Raw genomic sequence first — 27,768 nt, forward strand, 5'->3', positions numbered from 1 at the left:
CTGGCACTCTACTATATGACTGTCTATACCATTGACCCTCAATATCACTGCTTCTCCCTACGAGACACCCTTTCAATCCCAGTAATATTAAAATCGTTTATTTATTCATATTTATTTTGATGGTGAGTGGTGGTGATGATTGAGGTGGTGGGGATGCCTGGGGGTGGTGGGATGTTGATATTGGTGGTGGCCCCGCCCCGTGCATGATGGGCGCTAAGGATGGGCGACACCACCGTACCGTACACGTGTGAACGTGTGTAATCTATCTTCTGCTGTATGTGTATCGCTAAAGCTAAGCGCGAGGGTTTACGGTGGAGTCTTTACAGTTTACGTAAATCTGCAAAAGAATCACTCGAAATGCTGAGATAAAATGTCTGGCTGGGTGTCATTTGACGATGGAGATGATGGAGATAGGGACGTTGTTGGGAAAGGACCAGTCCTACCCTTGGCAGCTAAATCAAGAGAAGACTCTAGCGTTATGGTTGTTGAGCCTGGAGAGGTGGGAGCAGTTTCCAACAGAAGTTGGGTGAAATTTGAAGAGTCACCGCGCCGAGGTACCCCCACGACTGCGGGTCATCGCGTGGTGGAGACCCAGCGGCCTGTGATAACCCAACATACAGGTACGTTGTAGAAACTATGTTCACTCTGAAACTAAAATAAGACAAATTCTGGTCTCTTCTGGATAATATCCGAGACCGGGGGGGGGGGGGTGGATCAGTCAAATATATAGACAGGAATAACCGTCGTTTCTGGGGATTTGTTCAACAATTTCTGACATTTTACTATCATCCCCATTCACCGACGGTAGAGTGTTAGTGTGAGCTCGCATGTGTTATCACGCTCTCCCTTTTGTCGATCCAGCTTTTGATGTAATTTTTTTACATCGAATTTACACTCTAAGGATTTATCAACTACAAGATATCAATTTATAATTTCTAATCAATGAAAAAATGTCAAAGATATATATTAAAAGGTATGAAAATGGTACTTTACCGATGTTTTCTTGCGACTTGGACGCCCCAAACACTCCCAAAATAGCAGCCAAAATTACAACACTATAGCATCGACAATTTACGAATGTGATATCTATATTGCTTTCGATATTAATTATTATGCGATCTGCTCCACATGCGAGCTAAACTGCCAGGATCACAGGTAGCTACCACCCTGCCTGTGGGGAATCTACAGGTAGGACTATGGTATGCCAATGTTGTCCAGAGCACACACTTTAAAACGTCATTAAAATATCACTTTTGTGACCAAAATTACTAATTTCCGTACAGTTGCAATTTATTTTTCATTAGTAACTTCAGAATAATTTTTGTATTCACCAGAGCGCTCAAAAACTTGAATTTTGGGCATATTTTTGTGTACGCCCTCTATTGGTGGAAAGTAATATGGCAAGAAAATTTTCATTTTTTGATCTCTATTTTTAATTAAGAAAAAAATGATTTAAAGTATCAAATTTAAATAAGAGCCAAGTTGTATGAATAATAGGTGTAATGGAAACTATCAGTGTAAAAAAATCAAGCATTTGCTCCAAACAAAAAGAGAAATTTAGCCAAACATTGCCACCCTTATTTTGCCACACATGGAGATATAACTGAGAACAAGGTCATATTATAACCTTGTTCATTGAATGAGTGGGTAGCAGACAACATTCGATATATCGAGACATTAACAATTCTGACGTCATTCCAGATGGCAACTTGCTAGAAAAACCGTCAGCTCAGGTGAAAATGTCTTAGATGAAAGGTTTCTGGATCATCCAGAGGATTTTTATCAATAACTCTGGTCCAAGGTACGCAATTACTTACATTTCCCCGATAATGGAAACCATGAAACTGTAAATTTCGCTTAAAAACAGTTTTAAATTGCGACCTATAAAATGTTAGTTCACTTTGGCTGTACGTACAATGTACGGGCCTCCAAGCTCTTCAGTCTATGTATTGGTGAGTGGAGCCAACATAGTTCAGCGGAACAACCAAAATACAGATAGCTTTTGGTCTTAAATATATTGCCAATTTTTTTTATTGCTGTGGCTGTGCACTACGCATGCGTGACAAAAAAAAACGCATTGAAAACTTAACTGTTGCTGTTACCATAACCTTGTTCATTGAATGAGTGGCTGTTACCTAGTGTTAGACACGGACTGCGCATACTGTAGCTGACTCCGTGATGATGTTTTAAAATATTTTTACATATATTTGGTGGGGGTCACGTGTAGCCTAGAGGACTCGGTGATCATATTTTTTATGATTTTGATATTGTCATTTGATCACTGAGCCTAGACAAGGCAGGCTATGCCAGTGTGGGAAGATCGTAGTCCAGAAGGGAATTCCCTTCCATATTTAACATTAGAACTAGTGGTCCATACAAAGACCAAAAAGTTTTTAAATTGCATACCTTTATACACCTACAGTAATGTGTATAAAGGTATGATGGTTTTCCCCCCAAAATAAGAAAAAATTGAGATTTCTTACCAGACCGATGTCGTGTCCATATTGTAAACACTGCGAGTCAATAGGCTTGACCCTTGAACCTGCTCCGATATGACGTGTAGGTACGTAGCTTCAATGAGCTGTATTACCAAGTGCCGTTTTGAAGAAAAATTCATTGATTAAAAATATTTTTTTATCAGATAAAAAATATATATGTTGATTGTAAATATTTATTATTGTACTAATAATTATAATCAATATTCAAATTTTATTATTTAATAAAAACCCACCTGGCTAGCTGCATGCACGTATGCCCGTTCCATAGGGATGCATACGCATTCACACGCAGGCGACCCGTTCCAAGAACCCCCGTTTTCACAAACAGTAATTCCGAAGCCCGTTCCGAGGTTCCTCGTTTTTACAATAAGCCCCATCCATCCAAGGCCCCCTTGTTCGAGCCCCCCCCCCCCCCCCCCCCCCCGTTCTTGATTTGATCAAATTTCAGTGGAGAGATATTCACTTTTGTAACCATCATTTTTTAAGTATCCACAGTATATTTCTGAAATGTAATTTTATTTTAGCCTCTACCCATATTAACAAACTATTAAATACAGCATTATGTATGACAACAGGTTTAGAATGAAATATTCAAATTTTGGAGTTGGTGTACTGACATCTGGTGGTATACCGGTACATCGTGAATATTGTCATTCAATTGCTATGCTCCCTCACCTGTAAATGATCATTGACAATATTGCAATGCATTTTGCATTTAAAACCTCTTTTATTTTAATTCAAAATTGATTTTTCACCCCTTTTTTATTTTCTTTAGAGGTGATTTGAGGTTACTTCTTTTTTCCTGAATTTTCATTATGAAATTTCACATCAACTTAACTGTAGGGGAAGGCGGGGTAAGTTGTGACAGTTTTTGCTTTTCGCATGTTAGAATTGATATGATTAATAATCTTGTCGAAATAAGTACCTTGCCTTGAAATTTAATTCTTCTGAAATATTTTCCACCTATATATAACTTTCTATCTCCACACTGAAAGTCATTGTGACCTTTGAAAAAAACGATGTCAAATGGCTCAACTTGCCCCATATATGGGGTAAGTTTGAGCCACCTTCTGGGGTAAGTTGAGCCACAAAAACTATGTACAAAATGTATGAGGGGAGAACCAGCATGTCAATTTTTTGTTTATAGTCTTTTCACTTGCTAATTCTCTATAAATACTAACATCCTTTAAACGGAAAAGAGCAGTCATGTAAAATTGCTCCTTTCAGCCAGCATTTCAATCGATTTTTATGGTTTGTTTTTTTAAGATACATTACCATAGGAATTACCATGGCTCAACTTGCCCCATGCTATTTGGCTCAACTTACCCCAGTCCGAACTTAGTGCGATAATTTTGTATCCACACATTTATTATGCATCCATCATATAAAAGACTATGACAAGAATGAAGATCTATACCTGGACTAATAATGTTGTTATCATGTTTTAATTATATTTAAAGACGTGTGTGTTTATAAAGCACTTATCTATTTCACACTCTTTTTTACTTTTTTGGCTGAAATTCATATTTTTCCCTCTAAAAAACTACTTTTTGTTTCAAAGTTGAAAACAGTGTGGTGGTGTTAGGGGTTATGCTATGGGTCATCAATACATGACACCACCACAATGTCTGACTCATTCATTATTGGCCTGGGGCTGGTGGCTCAACTTGCCCCTATGCTCAACTTACCCCGCCTTCCCCTACATGTAGTTGTACATTTTTACATGTACAGTGTACTTGGAACTGGGAGTGGCATGCTTTAAGATTGACAATTAAAACATCAGTCACAGACTAATGTGGAATGTGAATGTCTTGTATCTTTACCTGCATGTGGAGACATTTTGTTTGCATTTCACAAAGATGTGAACTTTGGTCCAAGTCAGGATTATACCTGGGGTGCATTCAGTACAAAATACATGATGTGAATACCTTTAAATGCTCCATTTGGTGGGCACAATAGACAAGGTACAAACAATAGCTTAGACTTGTATATTGTTGGACCACTTGGTATGAATCCATGTTTATACCAGTACAAATGTGGAGGATTCATACAAGTTATTCCTCCTTAGTACAAAATACACTTCATGAGTTAATAATTATAAGAGTACATGTACAAATCAAATGGCGAATAGGGACAGTGATTTTCATGTAAAAATTCATTGAATTACCTTTGCAAAATGGGAATTCATATTTTTGCAGTTGTACATTTTCTATGACAAAACAGAATTTCCATTCGGGAGTTTAGACCAAGTTTGGAATGGAATTACAGGTTAAGCAGAAACAGAAAAAATTGGTTTTTAACTTTTTTTTAAACAGAAAATCACTGTCCCAAGATGAACAACACGATATATACATGTAAAGTTTATAGTCCTACATGCACATGTAGACTGTATTCAGATTTGATAAATTAAAGATAAAGTTTAAATTTTAAAAATAATTTGTTTTCTTCAATATTTGAGTGTATTATTAAATAAATTAAAGAATACAGCAGACATGAAAGACGGTTTTATTGCATGCATGTTTCAATGGGGAAACTTTTCAAGGAGAATCCAAACTTATGGTAGTGCAGACACAGGGGCGGTGGAGAGAATGGGGGACAGGGAAAAAGAGCACAGTGCCCACTATAAAGACGAAGAAAAAAAAGACTGATCTACAGTGGTGTAATGAGGCAAAAATTTAGAGGGGGCTAGATTTGTTGTATCACATTAAATTTATACAGAAATTGCGAGCGAGCGAAAATTTTGACATATTTATAAGGAAAATCCAATTTTGTGATAGATTTTGACATAATATTGAGAAAATATATTTCACCCACATTCTCTAGTGATTTCGTTTTCTTTTTTTCTTGGTCTTGATTGTACGCCACTGCTTATTTCCCCCCACTCACATGACTCCAGAAACTTAAAAGGCACGTAGAATTATTCTTACAAAGTTAGTTTTTGTCTCACCTGCGAAGCAGAGTGAGACTATAGGCGCCGCTTTTCCGACGGCGGCGGCGGCGTCAACATCAAATCTTAACCTGAGGTTAAGTTTTTGAAATGACATCATAACTTAGAAAGTATATGGACCTAGTTCATGAAACTTGGCCATAAGGTTAATCAAGTATTACTGAACATCCTATTAAAGTTTCATGTCACATGACCAAGGTCAAAGGTCATTTAGGGTCAATGAACTTAGACCATGTTGGAGGAATCAACATTGAAATCTTAACCTGAGGTTAAGTTTTTGAAATGTCATCATAACTTAGAAAATATATGGACCTAGTTCATGAAACTTGGACATAAGGTTAATCAAGTATCACTGAATATCCTGCATGAGTTTCACGTCACATGACCAAGGTCAAAGGTCATTTAGGGTCAATGAACTTTGGCCGAATTGGGGATATCTGTTGAATTCCCATCATAACTTTGAAAGTTTATGGATCAGGGGTGGTATTCTGAGGTCATTTTATCTTTAAAATATTTTATTTTATCTCTTAAAATGAAATTGGTATTCTGAGATGAGATTTTATCTCGCAGATAAAATTTTAGATTTTATCTTGCGTATAAATTTTATCTTGCGTATCTACAGATGATACGCAACAGAACAATGCCTGCGTACACATACCCATAGCGTATCTGGCCATTGCAACGCAGATTATGTGCTTGCGCCCAAGTTACTTTGAAGAAAAAATAAAATAAACTTAAAAGAGGGTAGAGGCTATTTTATCTCTGCGACGTTGATTTCACCAGTATTTCTAGGTGAATTAACCCCAAATGGTGACATGAAAATGACGAAAAATTATATATTTATTGAGAATAACACCTTAACGTTGTTCCTGTACAATCAGAGAGTATTTCATAAGACTTTTCTTGACTAATATTGTCTTTGAAATGATGCTTGAAAAGATGCGATATAGACTTCGAAGAAAGATGAGAGTATTGTCCTTTTAGTTAAAAAGAAATCTCCGTAAAGACGCGCAAGCGTATAGTGCAAGCGTATTTGAAGTCAATAAATTGACGCAATCTCACCCCTTTGCCACACCTCCTGGCGGAATGGATTTTAATTGGTTGAGTGATATGAGAGAGCTATGAAAGCGCGTTTCTAATTGGATATTGATTAAAAAATAGGTGTGTCTTACAGAGATAAAATGAAGATAAAATGGTTCTCAGAATACCAATTCGGAGAGATTTTAAGGGTATTTTATCTCACTGATTTTAACGGAGATAAAATATTTTATTTTATCTGAGATAAAATGGATCTCAGAATACCACCCCTGATTCATGAAACTTGGACATAATAGTAATCAAGCATCACTGAATATTTTGTGCAAGTTTCAGGTCTCATGATTAAGGTCAAAGGTCATTTAGGGTCAATGAACTTTGGCCAAATCGGGGGTATCTGTTGAATTACCATCATAACTTTGAAAGTTTATTAGTCTAGTTCATTAAACTTGGACATATGAGTAATCAAATATCACTGAACATCCTGTGCGCGTTTCAGGTCACATGACCAAGGTCAAAGGTCAATGAACTTTGGCCGAAGTGGGTGTATCAGTTGAATTACCATCAAAACTTTGAAAGTTTATGGATCTGATTCATGAAACTTGTACATAAGAGTAATCAAGTATCACTGAACATCCTGTGCGAGTTTCAGGTCACATGATCAAGGTCAAAGGTCATGTAAGGTCAATGAACTTTGGCCATGTTGGGGTTTTTCGTTGAATAACCACCATCATATCTCTGTAAGTTTATTGGTCTAGTTCATAAAAAGTGGTCTAGTTCATTAAACTTGGACATAAGAGTAACCATGTATCACTGAACATCTTGTGCGAGTTAGAGTAGTATTTATAGTCAGCACTGCTGCTATATTGAACCGCGTGATGCAGGTGAGACGGCCAGAGGCATTCCACTTGTTTTCTTTCACAACTACAGTAACATATAAAAGTGAGAATATTGTTTTCTTGTTTCAAAGGGGCACTTGTTAACACAGAAAACAGTCGTGATGGGCACTTTTCTTTGATAAAAAGGGGCAATGGTTCGAGAAAAGGGCACCTAATAGAAGGCAAGGAGGCTCTTGCTCACACATAAAATGGGTCCTTCTCAGGTGAAAGGGGCACAGAACACGTTCGTAAGGGGGGATTTTGGGGTAAAGATTGGCACTCCTTTGAGAAATGGCACTTGCTAACACATAAAACGGGTCATTATCAGGTGAAAGGGGCACAGAATACGTTTGTAAGGGGGGAATTTTTTGGTAAATATTGGCACTATAAATACAAGAAAGGGCACTTGGTAACACCTAAAATGGGTACTCCTCAGGTGAAAGGGGTACAGTAGACATTCATGTGGGGGGATTTTTCTTGCATAAAAAGGGCAATGTTCTTGTGTAAAAAGGCCACTTTTCAGTGCTTCAAAAAGTGGGAGGGGCACTTGGCCCCCCAGGATTGCCTCCCCTTCATAGACAGCTGATCCTACTATATTTATGTCATTGGCCACTATTAAAATTCTTTTGTAGCTCTTTTGAAAAAATGGCAAGGAAACAGCAATTTTTTCCATTTAGAAGAGTACATGAAACAGATATACATGTAAAATATCAGCTTTGCTAACTGTGCTTTAAAATTGTATAATGATTACAAATATTAGTTTCAGGATACCTGTGTTATTCATGAAAATATGCACAAGATAAAGATACATCAAGACAAAACTTGATAGCTTTCATAGTTTTAATCTGATTCAGATGGAATTTTCTTTGATTTGCTTGATTATTTAAAGTTATTTTTCATGTGTAAAATAAACACAATCTTAGGTTGAGTACATGTATCCTAAGAGAGTTGAAATTGTGAGGAGACAAAGGAAAAAGAGAAGGGGTATTGAAATAAAAGTGCATGTAGCTGAAGAAGAGGGGAGGAAGATTAAGAGACAACTTATGGTTTTGCATGTTCCATGATTGACCTCTACTTCTGTTCTGTCCATGTCAAATTCCTAATCCCAGATCAGAAACCCATAACTGACCATTTGTGCAATTTGTTTTCAATCAGATCATAGGAATTGATGTGCCCAAATTGTAATGAATTCTTCAGAATTATACATTTGTCTTGTATTCATGTTGTTTACTGATGGTAATTGGCCACTTATTAACATAATTTAAAAATATTTACTTTCTACATCTAATTTGAAATTACTCAGACTGAAGGACAATTAAAATAAAACAAAAAAATCAGTGGGTACCGGATATGGGTTGGATACAGACATGTATGTGGTGAGTGAAACTGTGTAATATTTATTCATAAAAACTATTTTTGTTTACATTAAAATTGTCCTAACTGCAAAGACAATGTTTGCATATCTAGATGTATTTTCACGTTTTGTTTACCTTGACTGTGGTTGTTAACATTGAAATACGTCACACAAATTTGGGTGGGATAAATAGTACTGGGCAAAATATTGTGAAATACATGTATAGAAGTGTTAAAATTCGAAGGGGGAGCATGATGAGCTCTTGTCTAGAAAACAATTAGTGTACTAATGGTAAGTGTACATGTACTGTAGCTGTCTTTATTATTCTTGAGTCTAATTTTGTTTTGCCTTTGTTGTATATGTTTATTTAAAAGTCATATTTTACTGAGTGCTACACATTTGGGTTTCCAGTATGCTGTACAGACTATCAACAATTTTATAGACTGAGGTCAGAAAGTTTTGCTCCCTGGTGGGATAATAATTTTGACCTCAGAGTTCATGTACAACTGCTGGATGTATAGTGATGACAAGTGTAGTGGTCGGATACTAAGTGGCTCGATGGGAACCCTATTTTTGACATGCCCTGCTGTGATAGTGTTTTCTTGAGAGGGTTGTGTTTGTGTTTCAATGTTTGGTATGATAAACCCTGTGGGATGAAAAGCTGCTGGAAAGGGGCGTGTCACTCATTGCTCCCTTGTCTATTGATTTTGGTATGAGGAGTAGGCATTACATGTTTTGGTAAGTGGATGTGGTACAAGCAGGAATGCTTGTATTTTTAAGACAACCAGAGGAGCAATGGTCTTCTCTGGGGCACTAGTGTGTAGAACCTTTGTTGATGGAATACAAGACCATTGAGCTATCAACTGAGCTTTCCTGCCTCCTCTAATTGTAATTAGGAATATGTACATGTTTGTATGCTAAATTGACTTAGTTCTGAGTTTTAAATGTTTAATTTGTTGTAACATTATGAATGAAAAAAATCAGCTTATTGGAGTGGAAACTTAATTTAGAGAAGCACTCTCATCGGAATTGTTTGGTAGTGTACAAGCAAGCTTACCAGTATTGATAACAGTATACAGTACATGTATGTACACACCCAAGGTTCAGGTATTTTCCAAAAAAAAATGGAGGAGGGAGTGGTATGATTTGTTTAAAACATATCAATGCAACAACTCATTTCATTCCTTTGTGCAAGGGTAAACCCCTACCAAACTAGCTGATATGAATGAACTATAGACAAACAATAAAACAGGTATATTACTGTGAAATGTTCAAGGTTCATTAAAATGTGAAATACCAAAAGTTATGAAATTTTTAAATTTTGCTAAGTTTCTCAAAACAGGAAAACTTTTTACATTGAGGCTCTGCTCAATCCACTGCTCTTAAGCTGAGTACAATGGGTTGAACAGACTGTCAGTGAACACAGCCTCAACGAGAGTGGATAGGTCGCATAATGAACGAATGAAGACATGCATCATTTGGTTTATACAACGACTCTTATTTGACAAAGTAGAAGGAAAAAACAAACAAAAGAAGATGGAACTAAAATATATTTGCCTTTGTCTGATAATTCATATTCTCTGATGATTATTTTCCCTGTGTATGAAAGCAGTTAATTGTTTTCGTTCTTTTGTGACGCACTTTGATTCATGAATCTGAGTGCGCAAAGACAACCTTGTTGATGCGCTTACTTTGATGTGTGCAAACACAAAATGTACGTACACACAGTATGATCAGTGGTACAATCTAAGGGAGAAAATAAAATTTGCATGCAGCGCAAAATGGATCAAATATTGAATGGCTTTCAACCAATCAAATTACAGGAATCTTTGTATGAGTTATAATACATATAATGATATTATGATATAATGCAATCTAGTTTTTATGTATATTACAGTATGTCTTTGTTTAAATCGGTCTGAATGGCTGATGTACTGTTCTTGTACTATCTTAATGTTCACTTGAAAGCTTTTTTGGGTGGAGAAATCATGACATTTACACAGCTGTTTCACCTAGTGTCAAGCAAGGCACATCAGTGGACAAAGATGATCTTTAACTTGCTCAAAAGCAAGCAGACAAACATTTTGTGAAGGATGTTATAAGGCCCATCTACCTGATTTTTCAATCTATTGCTGATATCCCCAATATTTCTAATCCAGCAAGTTACTGTGGTCAACTGAAGATCATTATTTGCAATGGATATCTGATGCAATTAGATTGTCTTAAAGATAAATTATACCAGTTGTGGTTACGATCTCAAAATGAGTTTGAAGAGAATCCAATGAAATTACCACCAAAGTGTTTGTATGTGTGAATAAAAATATTGTGCCAAATAACTCTGGAGGAAAATGCGTAATTTGCTGAGAAATTAGCAGAATAATCACAGAATTATCAAATGTCAGGTATTTTTTGAAGCAATATTAATATACGTGTAGTATACTGTCCCACATACATGTATGCTTTTTTTCAATGATTTTGAGCTTAGTTTTCGTGATTTTGCAAAGATAAATTTACGTGAATGTACCAGATCTAGATGTATGGTAATATTTTGACAATTAAACCTTGATTTATAAGACTTTCTCATGAAACAATTGTTTGCTGAAATTACTTTCTTTTATCTTTAATCTCAAGCTTTCAGTCCCAAGTCAATGTACATGTATAGTATAATTTGCAAAATTTAGAGCTAAACGAAATGTGCTACTGATTGCATTTCCATTGAAAATGATCTTGAGATTATGAACAACTTGCTGGATCAGAAATAGTGGGGGTAACAAGAATAATTTGACAACTTTAATAGTCTATTTTGAAATTATCCAGCTAATTTTTAGGTTTCAAGTGGATATACTTCAGTTTTAGCTTAGGGCAATTTATGGCACCACATACATTATTCAGACATTGAAGCCCAAGAAAGTCTGCAGGTCAAGGTCATATTCCACGCCTATGCGAGAATCCCTTATTGGCTGATGGGGATGTGTTTTGTAGAATATCAAGACTTAGAAATATATACATTGTAGCACAAAATTTTAAATCAAAATTTATTGAGGAACAAACACTCAATTCTCTGTTTCTTTAAAAATGGTTAATGTTTTTAAAAATCTTTAAAAAAATTGATTTATATTTGGAAATCACATGGAAGAATGTTTGTAGTCTGTATTAGCCAACATCCATATTTGATCAGCGCTTGTTTTATATCTATCTCCCTTTGTATGCAGGTGGGTCAGTTCAGAGTGGTGCTGATGTCACATCCCAAGCATCTGATGATCATCATTCAGCTGTAGCATCATCAGTGATATCTTCAAGAGGTAGTTTTTCAGGATCCCATGATAACATCTCCAGTTCCAGAGAGTACATGCCTTTAGAATCATTGTCGTCATCACCCAAGCCAGGAAATGTTACCCCTAACCCTGAACAATGGATCAGGTTTGGAGACTCTAAGAAAGTTGTGAGTTCAACCCCATTGAAGAGTGTGGTCCCAGTAAAGGGGATAAAAGAAAATGGTAGTCTGGACACATCTAGAGTGTCCAGTCCTGCTCCTGTGCAGTGGGTGCAGTTTGATGATGACAAGGATGTGACAATATCTTCAACATCCTCCAGACCATCACCTGTTTTATCATCTTGTGACAACTCTATCACTCAAGAATGTCCTTTAGAGGAACTAAATGTCAGTGCAAGGAGGGACAGCAGACCTCTTGAGACTACAGAAAAGGAACATGCTACTCCTAGTCATATTCAAGTTGAGAAACTAAAACAAGAAGATATGAGTTTTGGGATTCACATAAATTCCTCAAGGACAGTTACAGCCACTTCAACCCCTGTACACATGACTGACCATGCGCATGATTTAGAAGTATCCATGTTATCTGAAGTAGCTTCTGCTTCTGATTCAAAGTATGAAACAGCTTCTCCTGGAAACCCTTTTAAAGCAGATATGTTGACTCTGAAGCAGTTAGAGAAACAAAAAGTCATGGAGGAACAGGTTCGGAGGACTGTTTCACCATACAACCCCTTCCTCAACTTGAGTGGGTCAGAATTAGTAACCACACCTGTTAAATCAAATGCACCTTCCACATGGACAACCTTTGATGATACAGATGGTGCTTCAGCAAATAATCAGATAGTGCCAAGCAGCCCAGGTAATCCATTTGCAGATATAGCAGTAGCTTCTAATGTTCCCAACAGATCTAATGTGTCTGCATCATTCACACCACAGCAGCAAGTACAGGGACAAGTTATTTTTGCTGCTGCTGCAGCTGCACAACAGAGTGCAGCAGCTGCCCAACAAAATGTATCAGCTGCACAACCTATGAGGCAAGTCATGGCAGTACAACCATTGATGCAGTCCAGTGCTGTGCAACATGATGATCAACGAACTACAGCCATCCTCTCTCCCCGGTCATATGCATCTCAGCCAGTAAGTCCAATTGGTATGAAGCCTAATCAGTGGCAGCAGCAACAGTTCTTTCCAACATCATCTCCTCAGAGTGGCTATTCTTCAACACATCAGAACATTTCTCTAGGCAATCAGACACAATCAGCTGTTGTTTTGCCAACAACCACATCAATTATAAAGGGGAGTGATATGCCTGACAGTGGTAAACTTGCTTTCAACACCCAGACAAGCATAAAGTCAAATTTATCATCTCCTTATAGTGACAAGCTATTCCAGGATCAGTACCCTCGTGAGCAAGAGGATCTATCAAAAGGATGGCCTCTAAAACTCAGAGTTCCTGATAAAAAACGCATTGCAGGCTCACGTTCCTGGCAGCCTATCCATGTAAAACTAGCTGAAGGAAACATCCTTCAGTTATATCATGACAGGACTAGAAAGGAACCATTCCGTGAACTGCCCTTGCAGAGCAACTATGAGATAAGCCATCCAAATCTTCAGCAGTTTGATTACAAGGGTAAAATTCACACAATTAAACTTCTGTACATCTCCTACAAAGAAAAACGGAGAGTGAGTGCCAAATCCATGTACGAAAAAGAATCCCACCTTGAAGAACTTATGAAGCTCGGTTCTCTTGACTTTAAGGTGTTCCAGAGCTTTGTGTTTACTATCAATGATGCCTTGATGAAATTGACCCTTTACCAGGATAGAGGTGCTCACTACCAACAGGACATGATAAAAGTTGATGTTTCTGATGAATGCCGTTGCTTTGTGAATGACAATGGAGATACTTTGCGGCAATCCATATCTGTTAGCCTCAATATCCTGTCCTTTCTCTCCGGGAGTCCTGACTGTGCAATAGGTCTTAACGACGTCCAGATCAAAGGCATGGATGTTGTTGCCAGACAACATATCATCCCAAATAAAACCTCGGATTGGATCAAGATGCATGATGTAGAACTACACAAGTGTGCAAATAAGAATGTGTTTGTGGACTCCCGCATGATTGAGTTTCAGCCATTGAATGCCTGTTGCTTTAGACTCATGCAATTTCATATACAGCCTTCAGAAGATGAGGACCTCCCCCTACAGGTCAAGGCTGCTTTTTCTGGTGAAGGCACACATATGGAACTTAGAGTGGATCTGCTGGTACCAGGTACTGTCATTTTACTGATACTTTTATTCACATGGCAATGGACATACATGCATCTTTCATGGCTAATCCCCCATTATTACAAGTAAATTGATATGTATACATGAACAGTATTAAATTTGTTTATTTTTAGACAGGTAGTTCTATCAGTGAGCCAAACGCTGCTGTCCTTAAAAGCCCTGAAGCAAATATCTGAGGTTCTTAAATATTTACTTGCTTTCTTTGTAATTAGCTGACAAACTTCATTTTCACATATAAATTGTCATTGGGGTCTTTTCAAACTTAATATTGCACATTCTTATTCTTTCAGTAAGGTTTCAAAAATAGATGTTCAAAATCAAATTCATTGATCAGAATTATCTCAAAATACTCTTTTATCTTTTCATCTTTTGCAATATAACCCAGCCTGCTCTGGAAAGAGAAACCCCAACCACTTCCTGTGTGAAAACATCCTTGTCCACATTCCCATCCCAGAGCATTGGATCTCTTATTTCAGGAAACCAAAGAGGGTTGGACAATCCTCAATCCATGCAGTCATCAAGAGGGCAGATATTATCAAGAGAGGTAAATATATTTATTGCTGGTTTCTTAAACCATCTTTATTTGAATATTCAAGGTTCAAAGTAGGTTTAGAATCTGGTCATTCCTTTCAGTATTCCATTCCTTTAATAATATTCCACCAAGTACTTTCTATCAGGTGTCACGGGTGGAACCTCTGCCAATCCTGTGCAAATTATGGAATCTATCATTTACATGTAAAATCTTGATAGCCACTATGATATTCTGACCAGGGGAAAACATGATTCTCAAAAACAGGAAGTTTCTATTGTTTTAGTGGTTGTTGGATTAATTTCAACTTCCTTTAGTATCTTTGGTCTCTGTTTAAACTGTGTTTATACACTGTTTAGTTAAATTGAGAGCCATAGATACTGTACTTTATAAAGCAATGAGCCACAGTATTCATGTACCATTAGGTGGTTTAAAACCGCCTTGATCATAAGAATCCCTGTTACATGTAAATTACGAGAACTTTTTAAGCTGAAAAAATACCCATAAATTATTCCTGCATTCACACCGACCCTAAATATACACTTCGGGATAAGTTCCCGAAGTTACGAGCATGCGCAGTATGGTCTGAGAAGCAAGTGAGGTTCGAGATTCAAAATCACTAATTTTGACAAGTACATGTACCTACTACATGTATGTAGTGGGTATTTTCTTTCAGGGAGATTACGCGTAATTTGCTTTCACATTGACAATATTACATGTACCTGTTATTTTCTGATCGGGGGAAATTTCCCGATCAGTAAATACCTGGAACTGACGAACTTCGAGGTGGTCTGAAACCACCTATTGAGTCAAATGCAAATTGTTTAATAACATGTAGAACATCCAAATCAAAGCATTGACCATCCTACATGTATATTCCCAGGTACATGTAGTCTTTATGGTGAAAAGAAATGATGTGCCTGTGGGATAATCATTTGCAAGCATTTGCCAGGCTTCTAAGTTTTTCATTCTTAGTCTAAGTACTCCATATTCAGTATATATGAAATTGAATTCTCATTAAAAAGACAAATCCCAAGGGCATTCCCAATTGTCGAAGTGGCATTGAATGGAATCACAGATTCATTTCCTTTTTATTTTTTTGTTCGTATCCAAGGAAACGTGTCATTTGTTTCATGGACATCTGTCTTGCCATGATTATATGTCATCTGCTCCTCACACCCTTTATCAGCTTTCTTCTTTTATAAACATATATTAGATTTCATGAAGTGCGCACATCATTTTATTATGACATATATTCCAATGTCGAACGTGTCAGATTATACAATGTACTTTGATTTTATTCATTGTTCGACTTTTTTTTCAGCCTTGCTTTCTGCTATACTGACACATTATAGTGTTTTGTATGAAAGTTTAATATTCAGGAAATAATGCATTATGAAGTGCCATAATTCAGCTTAGGATAACTACAGTCTGTTGACATGTTCAGCTCGATATGATTAATGTTTTATCCAGCTTTTTTCTTCAAATTTTACTGTCATTTTTGAAAGCTCTACAGTGTATAAAGAGATCTAACATCAGTATAATTCCTCTTACCTCCATTCACAAAATTTCAATTTAATGCAGATAATGTGGATATTTCGAATTGACTTTTGTGTTGCGTCTTTTTACATGTATGCCTTCTGTATTTTCCAAATATTGACAATGGTAAAAACAATATGATGATGATATACATTTCTTTTCATCAACTGATGCATAGTTTCACCTGCACCTACAGTATTTCATATTTTTCAGTTCAAGCAAGTACAATGTTCACTTGATTGTTAATGATTCTAAAGATAAGGGAAATTGATTGATTTGTTACCAAGGAACTAGATCATAGTACCTTTTCCTGTTATTATCTTGTGTAAAGTCAAGTCAAAGAAAACAGCCCAATTCCCAACAAAATTATCAGATTGACCATTGCTGCATTTCTTGGGGTTCGAAGTCTTTGGTTTCTTGGCTACTGGCTTCTTTGTTGCTCTCGGGTGTCAATTCTTTGGCAGGACAGAAAATAATATATATAAGTTTTCTTTTTTCTTTTGTTTTGGTGTACTTTAATATTTGAATCTAAAATGTACCAAAGTGTTCAATCAAATATACATGTACATGAAGTCTTGTAGAAATTCAATTATTGCACATCTGCCTTCATGTACCCAGAATAGCAATAAGTTTTTTTTTAATGTCATTATTAATAGAGATACATGTGTCAATAATTTAAGACAAGTAGTGTAATAAGTGCAAATATGGACTTTCAAAAATGATGTTTTCATTGAAATCTTGTTTTGGTCTATGTGAACAGGGTTAGAGGGATACTGCCAAGGTTGTTTTTAGTATGGTTGATTATGGGACAGTTCATATAATGAGGTAAATGAGATGGAAGGAATAAAAAAATGGGTGAAAGTTCATTGTCAATTAGATGAAATGTAAATATTTACAATTTGAGAAATTTATGGTCTTAATTTCTTATAGACCTGAATTTATTCTATTGATAGATGAACATGGGAAATAGGGAACTACATCTCTTCTTTTGCTTTTAACTTGTAAATATCCAGATTTCTCTTCCATAAATCCATATCAATTTTATCTATTGTTTGAATGAAATATAAAGGTAAAACAGTGATCACACTAAAAAAAATAATTTTCCCACTTGATTTTGGGCCCGGTAGCCACTGTGCAGCGTCAGATTATGGTAGATTAGATTTTTTTGCATTAATTTTATCTTTTAAAAATAAGTTTCTCTTCCGTATTTGTCACTATCATCATCACCTTTACTTTTCTCATGTATGATGTTCTCCTTTTCTTGTTCTTGTTTTTATAAAGTATGTTTTTTATGCCTCTTCTTCTTGTTGTTGTTCTTCTACTTCTTTTTGTTGCACCTCTTCTTCTTTCATTTCTACTTGTTTTTGTTCTTTTTTCTCTCGGTCTGTCTGCCTTTTTTATTTGAAATGATTTCTTTAATATATTTTTTCCTCTCTTCATCTTTATTCATTTTATTTCACTTCATTTCCATATTTTGAGGTGGCAGTTTTTGCCCAGGACTCCCTTAGATGTGGTGGCCATCATTTTCTTCAGATCACTGATTTAATGATGGTGACATCTGTTCATGATTTTCAACCATGAAGTCACATGGGGATGAGGTTTATTGAAAGATAAGGAATATAAGGTTACATAAATGTAGATAGATTCTCATGTGGTGAATTGAATTGGTAGATTACATGATGATTATAAATCAAGTACATATCATGTAAAAAGTGAGCAATGAACGAAAATCTACATGATACATTTTGTATGTTAAGACCACTCCATAATATTTTTTTTTTTCAGCTGCCTTCCTGATAGACATTGATATCTGATTCTTAAATTTAGCCTGTAGAGATTTTTAAAGATTGCATTTTTGCAATTATGATATAAGTGAAGACAGGGCATGGTAAATGTGTGTTATACAAATACAATACATGTACATGTATTAGAATGATTAAAAGGCCAAAAAGAAATAACATTTAAAAGGGTTTATTCTACAACTTCCAGAGTTGGCAGGGCAAGGGCCAAGTGAGCTAGGAGTAAGAAATATTGGTGAATTTTTGTTTCTCATTTTTTTTATAAAATGGGAAACATATAGAAACAATAATGATTCTTTTACTGTTAATTATCAAATGGAAAGTTGATGAAAAGTATATTTAGAACTTGACCAGAAGTTAAGTATCTCTCATCATCATCTTGAATAAAATGTGATCATCATGGGAAAAAATAGTACTTTTCATTTCTCTTTAAGCAGCATTTTTAAATTGTGTGCACAGCTACAAATGTAGTATACCTACATGTATCGATATGAAAGGTAATCTTATTATATTTTGAGATTATCCATTCGATGTGCACTAAGGGAGAGCGGGGTTAGTTGGAACATGCGGTAAGTTGAAACATTGTAATTTTCTTTAATGCCTGTAAAATAAATTTATGCAATATTGCCCTCAATATTATTGCTTTTAATAATACAACTGTTGTATTATTGAGGGCAATATCACATAAATTTATTTTACAGGCGTTAAAGAAAATTACAATGTTTCAACTTACCCCATGTTCCAACTAACCCCGGTCTCCCCTACACTTATCTTGGGTTTATTTGAATATTAAGTATGTATCCTTTTTTTGGGGGGGGGAGGAGGTTGCAAAAAGAAAAAAATTGAAGTAGAAATTTTATGAGTGCATTACGTGATGAATCTCACTTTGTTGGAGAAACGTTTGGTATTAACTTCCATCATATTCCTTAAATTCTACTAAATTTCTCTCAGTCATTTTAATTGAAAGGCTCAATTGTTGTGGATCTAAAGTGTACACAGCATATTACATGCTTCTGTCTTGCGTGAGGTTTTACAAAATGTTCATGTAATAGATCTCCTTTGAAGCAAAGTAGAATGAATCACAGAAGCGTTTTCACAGGTTAACATTTACATAATAAGCAGTGATCTAATGGTCCCTTCTGTGTACATGTACATGGCTTGGAATTCACTGTATATCATATCAATGATGTTACATGTATTTAATCTTCACAAGCAAGTAAATCCAGTCTGCCTGCAACTTTTCATATTTTGTTATTCTATATCTTTAAATTATATGCACTGAAGATAGGATAACAGTGAAATGTGATATAAAGTGCTAAACACAGATTCCTATAAAAGGTAGTAAGTTATATTTCCACTGTTTCGAGAGCATAATCATAACTGAGGTCTTTTGTCCTGTAAAAAGAAAAGAAAATATTTGGCCATAATTTCTTTAGAGTTGTGTGAACTGGATGTGATGGAGATGGAAAGATGCTAGAAAATTTATGAAATACTATGTAACCATGTTCTAAAGACTGGAGAAAATACACTGTACATGTATGTGGATATTGCTGGAAAAAATTGAAAAAATTGCACGGGGGCTCGGGAGGATCGATTCGCCCCCAAATTACTCATGAGAGTCCTGGACAACTAGGAAATGCCTGTTCACTGCAATGTTAAACTTTCCCAATGTTCCCTATTTGGCCAATAGGTTGGGAAAAATGGCCCCTAAAATGAAAACAAAGATAATGTCTAGGATATTGTGAACTGACACCACCCGATCCATTTCTCTTTTATGGTTTTAACATTAAACTCCATACATGTTTTGTAGATGGCATGACATTTTTATTAAAAAACACAAGCTTTTGATTAAGTTGGGCCACTTTATCATCATGTTCATTCGTGTGCTTGGGACATTTGATTGACATTCTTTTGACTTCATTTTCAAATTGAAGATTAATGGAACAGAACGGCTCCTATTGAAAGCTATATGTGTCAAACAGTGGAGTGACAAAGGGAAAGAAAGAAAAGAGGTGATATTGTATGAACGTACAGCAATCATACTGCGATCAATATTAGTCTTTTTAGACGAATGATTGTCACCAGAGTGCTATTAAGTTACAAACACGATGCAGAATGATATGAAATATTGCAGTAGGCCCTACACTGTATACACTTGCAAACCTCCCACTGATCCTCATGCAGAGTGAGATGTCAACTGCAACAACTTTAATAAATGATATTATAAATAGCAGGTACAATGTTTATATTTAATTTTATAAACCCTTCTTGAAATTAAAAGGGTGATATATATTGATCATTGTGCAATGAAGCTTGCAGTAAAGCAAACTGTATGTATAATTCTGAGAGTTTCATTAGCTCCAATTCTGGTTATAAATTATTATTTTACTCTTGGCATAAATCGGGATAATGTATCCCTTAGAATGGGTCTGCAGAAATGAAGAAAAAAAGTATTGAAATGAAAAAAAAAAGTCTGTAGGAGGAGATGCATATTATGTTGTCTACCCCACTCCGTATGTTGTATATAGAAATGATACAAAATTCACAAGGAATGGTAAATTCTTGAGTTCATAGGCATACCCCAAGATTATAAGATCACTTTATTACAGCTAAAATCTAGAAACTTTACCCTTTTTTGGGGGGGGGGTTAAATCATAGTATTTTTCAATATGATAACTGTGCATGAAAGATTTATGATTATTTGATTAAAAATTATATAAAATATATAATTGATATCAAAAAATAAAAACTTGGCCTCTTAACAGTTTTTGTCTCATTACTCCACCAATCATACTTAATACATGTGTCCACTTTTAGGCTCCCTGTGTACTCATGTAGTCCTTTCTATAGTACCTTGTACATGTAGGTAACAATCAGTTATGTCTTGTGAAAAGTACTATTATACTTGTACATTTTCTTAAAAAAATGTTGAAAATTTTTCACTGCTATCTGCATGTATGGTTCTCTGTGTAATGGTGTCAACTTTGACATTTCCACTGGATTTGCAAGTGTAATACCTGCAGAGTTTGATGCCTTAGTCTCATCCCTCGACTGGTATATCCCTCTGATCCATCTCAATATGAAGTACGGTATCTAACCATTCAGAGAGACACACTATCAATACTTATCATCCTTTTCATTACCGGTAGTATGTAATTTATGGATAGGAAGTACCAGAATCATATTTTACAACAGAATGAAGTTATCAATTTCATTAAAAACTTCCTTCTGTTTGGAAAAAATATGCAATTCGGATTTCAATTCTAGTCTATCCAGCAGAGAGCTTGTTTGAATTGATGATTTCAGAGATGTATTGAACTTGAACAGGAAGGGTTATAAATGGTTAAAAAAAAAACATTAAAACATTGGCTCTAACTTAAAAAAGTGAAAGCTGGTCTTAATTCATATTCATGAGAGCCTATCTTCTAGTTTCCCTGGAAATCATACTTTTAGCACATCCTAACTCTTTGTAATCTCTCATGTTTTTATTCAATACCACCCAATACAGAGTCTTTTAAAATGTGATGAGAAACCAAAAGCAAATTCATCAAGACTGCTGACAAACTAGAATATTACAAGCATGCGTGTATGATGCTGTGTGGAGCAGGGATGATATTGGTATGAATCCTACTTTGTGACAAAACCTCAGTCATAATAATTTGTGTTCATACTCTTTGTCATTCCAGGTTGTCTTCATCCAAAGCTACTGGAGATCTCTGTAGGAACGGCCAAGTATGAACATGCCTACAGAGCGGTGATGTGGAGGATAGACAGACTGCCAGAGAAATCCTCAGGTAAATAATATACAGAGTCCTAATACCAGGGGAGTGTTTCACAAAGAGGTCTGTCAGTGATTTTCACAGATAGATCCTTGCATCTGATTGGCAGAGAGCAAATATATCAGGGAAAAATTACCCACAAAACATTTCATGAAACACTCCACTGGTGTGAACATGCTCAGAAGAATGAACAAAAACATAATAAAAATAGTAAAGAAAAGAAAATGAGAAGCTAAACTATTGAGCAATTACAGAATGATTGTAGGTTTTTTTTTTCGTAATAGGTTGTAAGGAAAACAGAGAAAATCAGAAAGATGGTAATCAAAGTTGATTTTTTTTTTCTTCTTGTATCTTCCAGACTTGGTAGGGAATGGTGTATTCTGCATTACAAATCCATGTTCATGCAGATTAACAGGAATATAAAAAAATGCTGAAAGAACTGTATGTGGCCTGGTGATAAGAGATATTAGGGGTAATCTATTGATCCAATATGGTGCCATGTGATTGAAAAGTAAGGTGATTAGAAAATTTATTCATGAAAAATGGCTGCAAGCATATATTTAAAAAATCATAATATATGATATTGTTTAAAAATGGTGTACAGATTATGTCCTCTAATACTAAAAAGGTTTTATGAATACTGCATGTGAGAAAAAGAAGATAAATCCAGTATCTTGTCAGGAGAATTAGATGTTGGTGTGAACTTGTCATTCGAGAGATACATGCACATATCCTTAATGTTCACAGAGAAGAAAGTTACATGATTCTCAAATCCGAACAGGCCCATATTTTATCATCATTTAATGTATCATTAAACACAGTGGTAGGAATCCCTTGGAGTTCGGTTAATGATATATTCAGAGATGTGGTTGAACCTGGCCTTCATACATTATTAAACCAAGCTACATGTAGCTGTGATGTACAAGAACTCCAAGGGGAATAAAGGTGTATAATGTATTTTTCATGTTGATGATACATGATACATTGCACTCATATATCAGTTTATAGAGGTTAGATCATGGTACATGTATGCTCTCTATAACGGTCATCAATGTCTCTGCAATCTCGTAATCTGTCTTCACATATTCGTACTAGGGTGCATAGGCTCATTGAAGATTAACAGAAGCAGAAGAAACCATTATAAGCAATATACCTCTGGGATACAGGAAATCTAGAGGATTTCCAGCATTTGATGGGTGTGGAGGATGGATTCCCTGATGGCTTATTATGTTTCCCAGTGTGTGAGAGCACTTCACGAAGACTTAGTCAGTGATTCCTACTGATGAGTTTGCTCTCAGCCAATCAGATGCAATGATTCTAGTAGCTTATAACAGTATTCAGTGAAAATAACTGATTGTTTGTTTCATGAAATGCTCCCGTGATACTGATGTGAGAGTCATGAATCTGATTAGCTTTGACTCAGTCCTTTGCGATGGCTATTTAATCACATGAGCATCAAGATCACTATTGGACTCTCCAAGTTTGATAAATCATGTAATGAACAGTGATCAAGAAGATCTTAGAAGAGAGTTGATCAAACTAATGACTGTAATTGTTTAGTTGAAGCCTCCTTGGATAATAATAGCAATGCAAATACAACATATTTTTAGTCTGCTAAGTGTTATTTCACTGATACTGAAACTTCAACACAAGTAAGTCTCCTGTTCAGATGCCTTTAGCAAAAAGGACATGTAGACACCCGAAAGACCATAATATGATGCCTTTGGAATTACTTCTTTGTGATTTAATGTTTCATTCTGCTCTAACAATGTTTTGTATTCCACTTGTGATATATGGGGCAAGTTGAATTTAATTCAATTAGGCAGTGATTTGCTATTCATCTTTCATAATCTCCTGTATTGAAACTACATGTACATTTAGATAGAACTTCCCATTGATTTAGTACCTGAATGACTTGTGATGACAATGAAATTTCCTGCACTACAGATGAGTGCTCATGGCAAATATTTTATGTCTCAGGTTTTTTTTTTATCAGGGTATTGAATGCATAAATTATTATCAATATCCCTCTTTTAATTGAATAATACACCTTTCTCTGTAAATAGGTCATCCATCCACCTACATATTCAAGTGCCACCTGAACCTGAGTTCTATTAAAGAGGTCAGCAAGAGCTTCTCCCGCAACGTAGAGGTGGAGTACCACACCCCTCACACCACGGCCTCCAAGACCACTGTACGATCCTTGGCCGTCTCCAGTGAGAAATCTCCAGAGAAGAGGATAAGCTACATGGCAAGGTACGAGTATCAGGTGCAGATCAAAGACAACTACATCAGGCATTCCCCTGTCGATGATGATGATGCACCGGGCCGATGTTTGCAGCAGTGAGGTCTGTAGTCTTCTCACCACCTGTCCAGGACCGGTGTGTTCTCCCATGTGTCTTCTTCCTTGGAAGATGTTCTCAGTGACAGAAAGATTTTCTACATGGCACCAAGAAGTATGAGGTTTAGGCTGAAGACGAGTACATCAGGAGAGCATTTCATACATCTTCTGGCTGAGAAGCACATACATGTAGGTCTGGCTATGACTTCGAAAATTGTCAGATAAAAAAAGACTTTGCTAGATAAAACAACAAACAAGTCTTATCATGAAACACTTCCCAGGATTTCTGCAGAACTGTGCCTGGTGATGGACTGTGGATGTCTGTAGCTCTGATGACAACAAGCTTGCTACCATTCCAAGACCCTTTCTCCACTTCGCAGAAATTTGCCTTGAAATCAATGCAGTTTTTGAATTAACCAGAATGCATATTGAAAGTAACTACACTGGTTGGTACTCTCATAGCCTTGGGGGTTGATTTACTTCACATGCTTAATGGAGTGTTAATTGCAAAACCATTTGCCTACATGTAGTATATATTCTAATTCTGTGGCAAAAAGCTGTTGAAAAAAGATTAATGGTATCATGAATGAAATGTGAAAAATTGTATGAGCATCCAGTGAATCTAATGAATTATTTGGTACATTTTCTTTGACATGAATATGAAAGAAGATGAAATCAAGCATTCCGTAAATGTGTAGACTCCAATTCTTGTATACTTTTGAGTTGAACACAGGTTTGATTTTAAGAATACCACCCATGGGTTCAGGTTCTATCATGCTCAATGACATATTTAGATTTTTTAGAAGAGAAGAATTCCAGTTGATCATTCCATTGCAGAATGTTAAAGAATACATGATGTAACTGTGCCTATCATAATTTGTATATCAAGGTTGTGTTTCATAGAAGCTGTTTGTTAATTTTGCACAACTGGTGACCATTATGCCATTTAGATCAGATTCTCAATCATTATATTCCCATCAGCTTCAGTCGAAATCTGATCTTTTCAGAGAACAATTCTCTTCATTTACAAGCATTTCAATAATGCAGTCGGCTATTTGTCAAGGTATGATCAGAACTTTTATAGAAAATTCGCTCCCATTATGTTAAACAGGGAAAATTGGGGGGGGGGGGTATCTCAATTAGCACAGGAAAATGGTCACAAGTCATGCATAAGATTGTATACACAGGTTACTTATGAGTAGCTTGATGAAATGAAACCCTGAATATTGATAATAATTTTTAATGACTCAGGGCCCAAGTTCATTCTGAGCTGTCTACTCATTTTTGGAAGGATTCTAAGATTAATTTGAATGGTTCTCTATACGAGGAAAACTAAATTCACTTTTCTGCAAATGATTGAAGAAAAAAAGGAGAAATGAAATGATGTAAAGATTGAATTTACATAGCTACAGAATTTGAAATGCCTTGACAATCACTGGCATTGTGATGATGCAAAATTCATCTTATATTTATTTTATAGGCATATTGATTTTTTTCGAATGTGTATATGACCTTTCCAAATACTCATATTGTACACACATTGAAATTTGAACATATGACTATGAAACTATTATATCATAACTTTTTTGTTTAACATAAATTGCACATACATGTAGATTTACATTCAATTTCTGTATCTGTACAGTTTATCTTATTACTGACATTGCCTTGTATAGCCTGATCTTTAATAATGAAGATATTTATGCTGACTTACTGAATCATCAAATTTTACATCTTAAAGTACTACTAATAATCTATATTTGAAGGTTTACAATTGTATAATTTCAGTGCTTTGTTCATTTTAATGAATGTGGTTATAGCTGTTTACATGTATTTGTTTGTTAGTTTTTCATAGTTTGCATGAAATGCACTATGGTTTGATATATATCTTTATATGGTCAAGATATATTTGACAATGGTTAATTGAAATTGTTCTCATTTTTAACTGCAGCTGGTTGCTCGAGTATGTTATAAAAGCGATTGTTGTTTATGCCCATTATACACAGTACAACTCTAATTATGATAATGGTAAGAAGAAGAAGGAGACAGAGGGAAAGGAGGGGATGGGGGAATTCATTGGGAAGGGGGCTATGTGAGGGTGAGGAAAAAGAAAATCAAATTAATTGAATTTATCATTTGTTATTGCCTTTCATTCCATTTCAAGGGATTTTTGCTTGATTGTATTAATGGTAGGATTGGTAGCTACATTTCTTGTGTCTGAAACTGTCATACATTACATTATTATTCATTACACTATAATGGCAAATATACATATGTAGAAATCTTTAAAGTAGAATTGAACTTGATGAGTTCATATACTACTTCAATGTAAAAATTACTACCTGAGTCATATTGCTTGCATATCATAGCACAATTATAAAGTGACAGTCTTTTATTTTTAGTATGCCATTTGGCTTCTGAATATTCTAGTATATGGTGCTGTTACATGTTTCTTATCTCTTTTAAATATAAATATACCATTTTTTCATTGTAGATATAATGAATGAGGATTGTGATGAATATAGTTTGTATTCACACTGTGCAGCTCAGACAGATCCATTTTCATCCTGTAGTGAAACACTGGTGAAAGGTCAGATGTAGAGGTCAAAGGTCATACTGTACAGAATGAAGTTAATTTGGTTTATCTATGAATGATATTGTTTCTAATCTGCTGTATTACACAATGAGCAGTATAAGAAAACATGCAAGACTATCGATGAAAGCAGTAATAATTATATCTATTACAAAATACCAATTAAATATAGTGTCTGATGTTTGAAATAAAAAAGGGACATTGATATTTGTGAATGAATAGACCTTTAATTTCCAGAATGGATGATTGAATGTCAAGATGATGTCATTCTAATGGATTTTGCTGTCTATTTGTATACAGAATATGTAGTATATCTCCAGTATATTATTTCTTGTCCTTGATGCGCAGTTATTTAAGGTCAAGTCCACCCCAGAAAAAATGTTGATTTGAATAAATAGAGAAAAATCAAACGATCATTATGCTGAAAATTTCATAAAAATCGGATGTAGAATAAGAAAGTTATGATATTTTAAAGTTTCGCTTATTTTTCACAAAACAGTGATATGCACAACTCAGTGACATGCAAATAACACAGTCGATGATGTCCTTCACTCATTATTTATTTTGTTTTTTATTGTTTGAATTATACAATATTTCATTTTTTTACAGATTTGACAATAAGGACCAACTTGATTGAAACATATAGTATTAAACAATGCTAATTACACGTGTTCCGGGAGCAATTAATCGTTGTTTCACACGACAACGGGAGAAAATGGGAATATTTCTTATTTCATGTAATAAAACACAAAAGAAATAGTGAGTGGTGTCATTAGTCTCCTTATTTGCATACCTACAAGGATGTGAATATAACTGTTTTGTGAAATTTAGTGACAATTTAAATTGTCATAACTTTCTTAATTTATCTGATTTAGATGAAATTTTCAGTGTTATGCATGTTAGATTTTTCTCTTTT

At 35.4% G+C, this 27,768-nt stretch overlaps 1 protein-coding gene across 1 annotated transcript; it reads left to right on the forward strand.

Moving 5' to 3' along the window:
* Positions 1-252: 252 nt before the first annotated feature.
* LOC121418818 (stonin-2-like) lies at positions 253-26,293 on the forward strand. Its single transcript, XM_041612986.1, has 5 exons — positions 253-620; positions 11,925-14,255; positions 14,658-14,816; positions 21,826-21,933; positions 23,985-26,293. Exons 1-5 carry the CDS (start codon positions 371-373, stop codon positions 24,263-24,265), a joined length of 3,129 nt encoding a protein of 1,042 aa, XP_041468920.1. The 5' UTR covers positions 253-370; the 3' UTR covers positions 24,266-26,293.
* The last annotated feature ends 1,475 nt before the right edge of the window (positions 26,294-27,768 follow it).

Source organism: Lytechinus variegatus, chromosome 7, assembly GCF_018143015.1.
Source record: "Lytechinus variegatus isolate NC3 chromosome 7, Lvar_3.0, whole genome shotgun sequence".
Taxonomy (NCBI): domain Eukaryota; kingdom Metazoa; phylum Echinodermata; class Echinoidea; order Temnopleuroida; family Toxopneustidae; genus Lytechinus; species Lytechinus variegatus.

Coding starts and splice junctions, on each gene's coding strand:
- LOC121418818 (XM_041612986.1), top strand. CDS start 371: ATGTCTGGCTGGGTGTCATTTGACGATGGAGATGATGGAGATAGGGAC. Junction 14,817..21,825: donor GGCAGATATTATCAAGAGAG/GTAAATATATTT, acceptor TTGTCATTCCAG/GTTGTCTTCATCCAAAGCTA. Junction 21,934..23,984: donor ACTGCCAGAGAAATCCTCAG/GTAAATAATATA, acceptor CTCTGTAAATAG/GTCATCCATCCACCTACATA.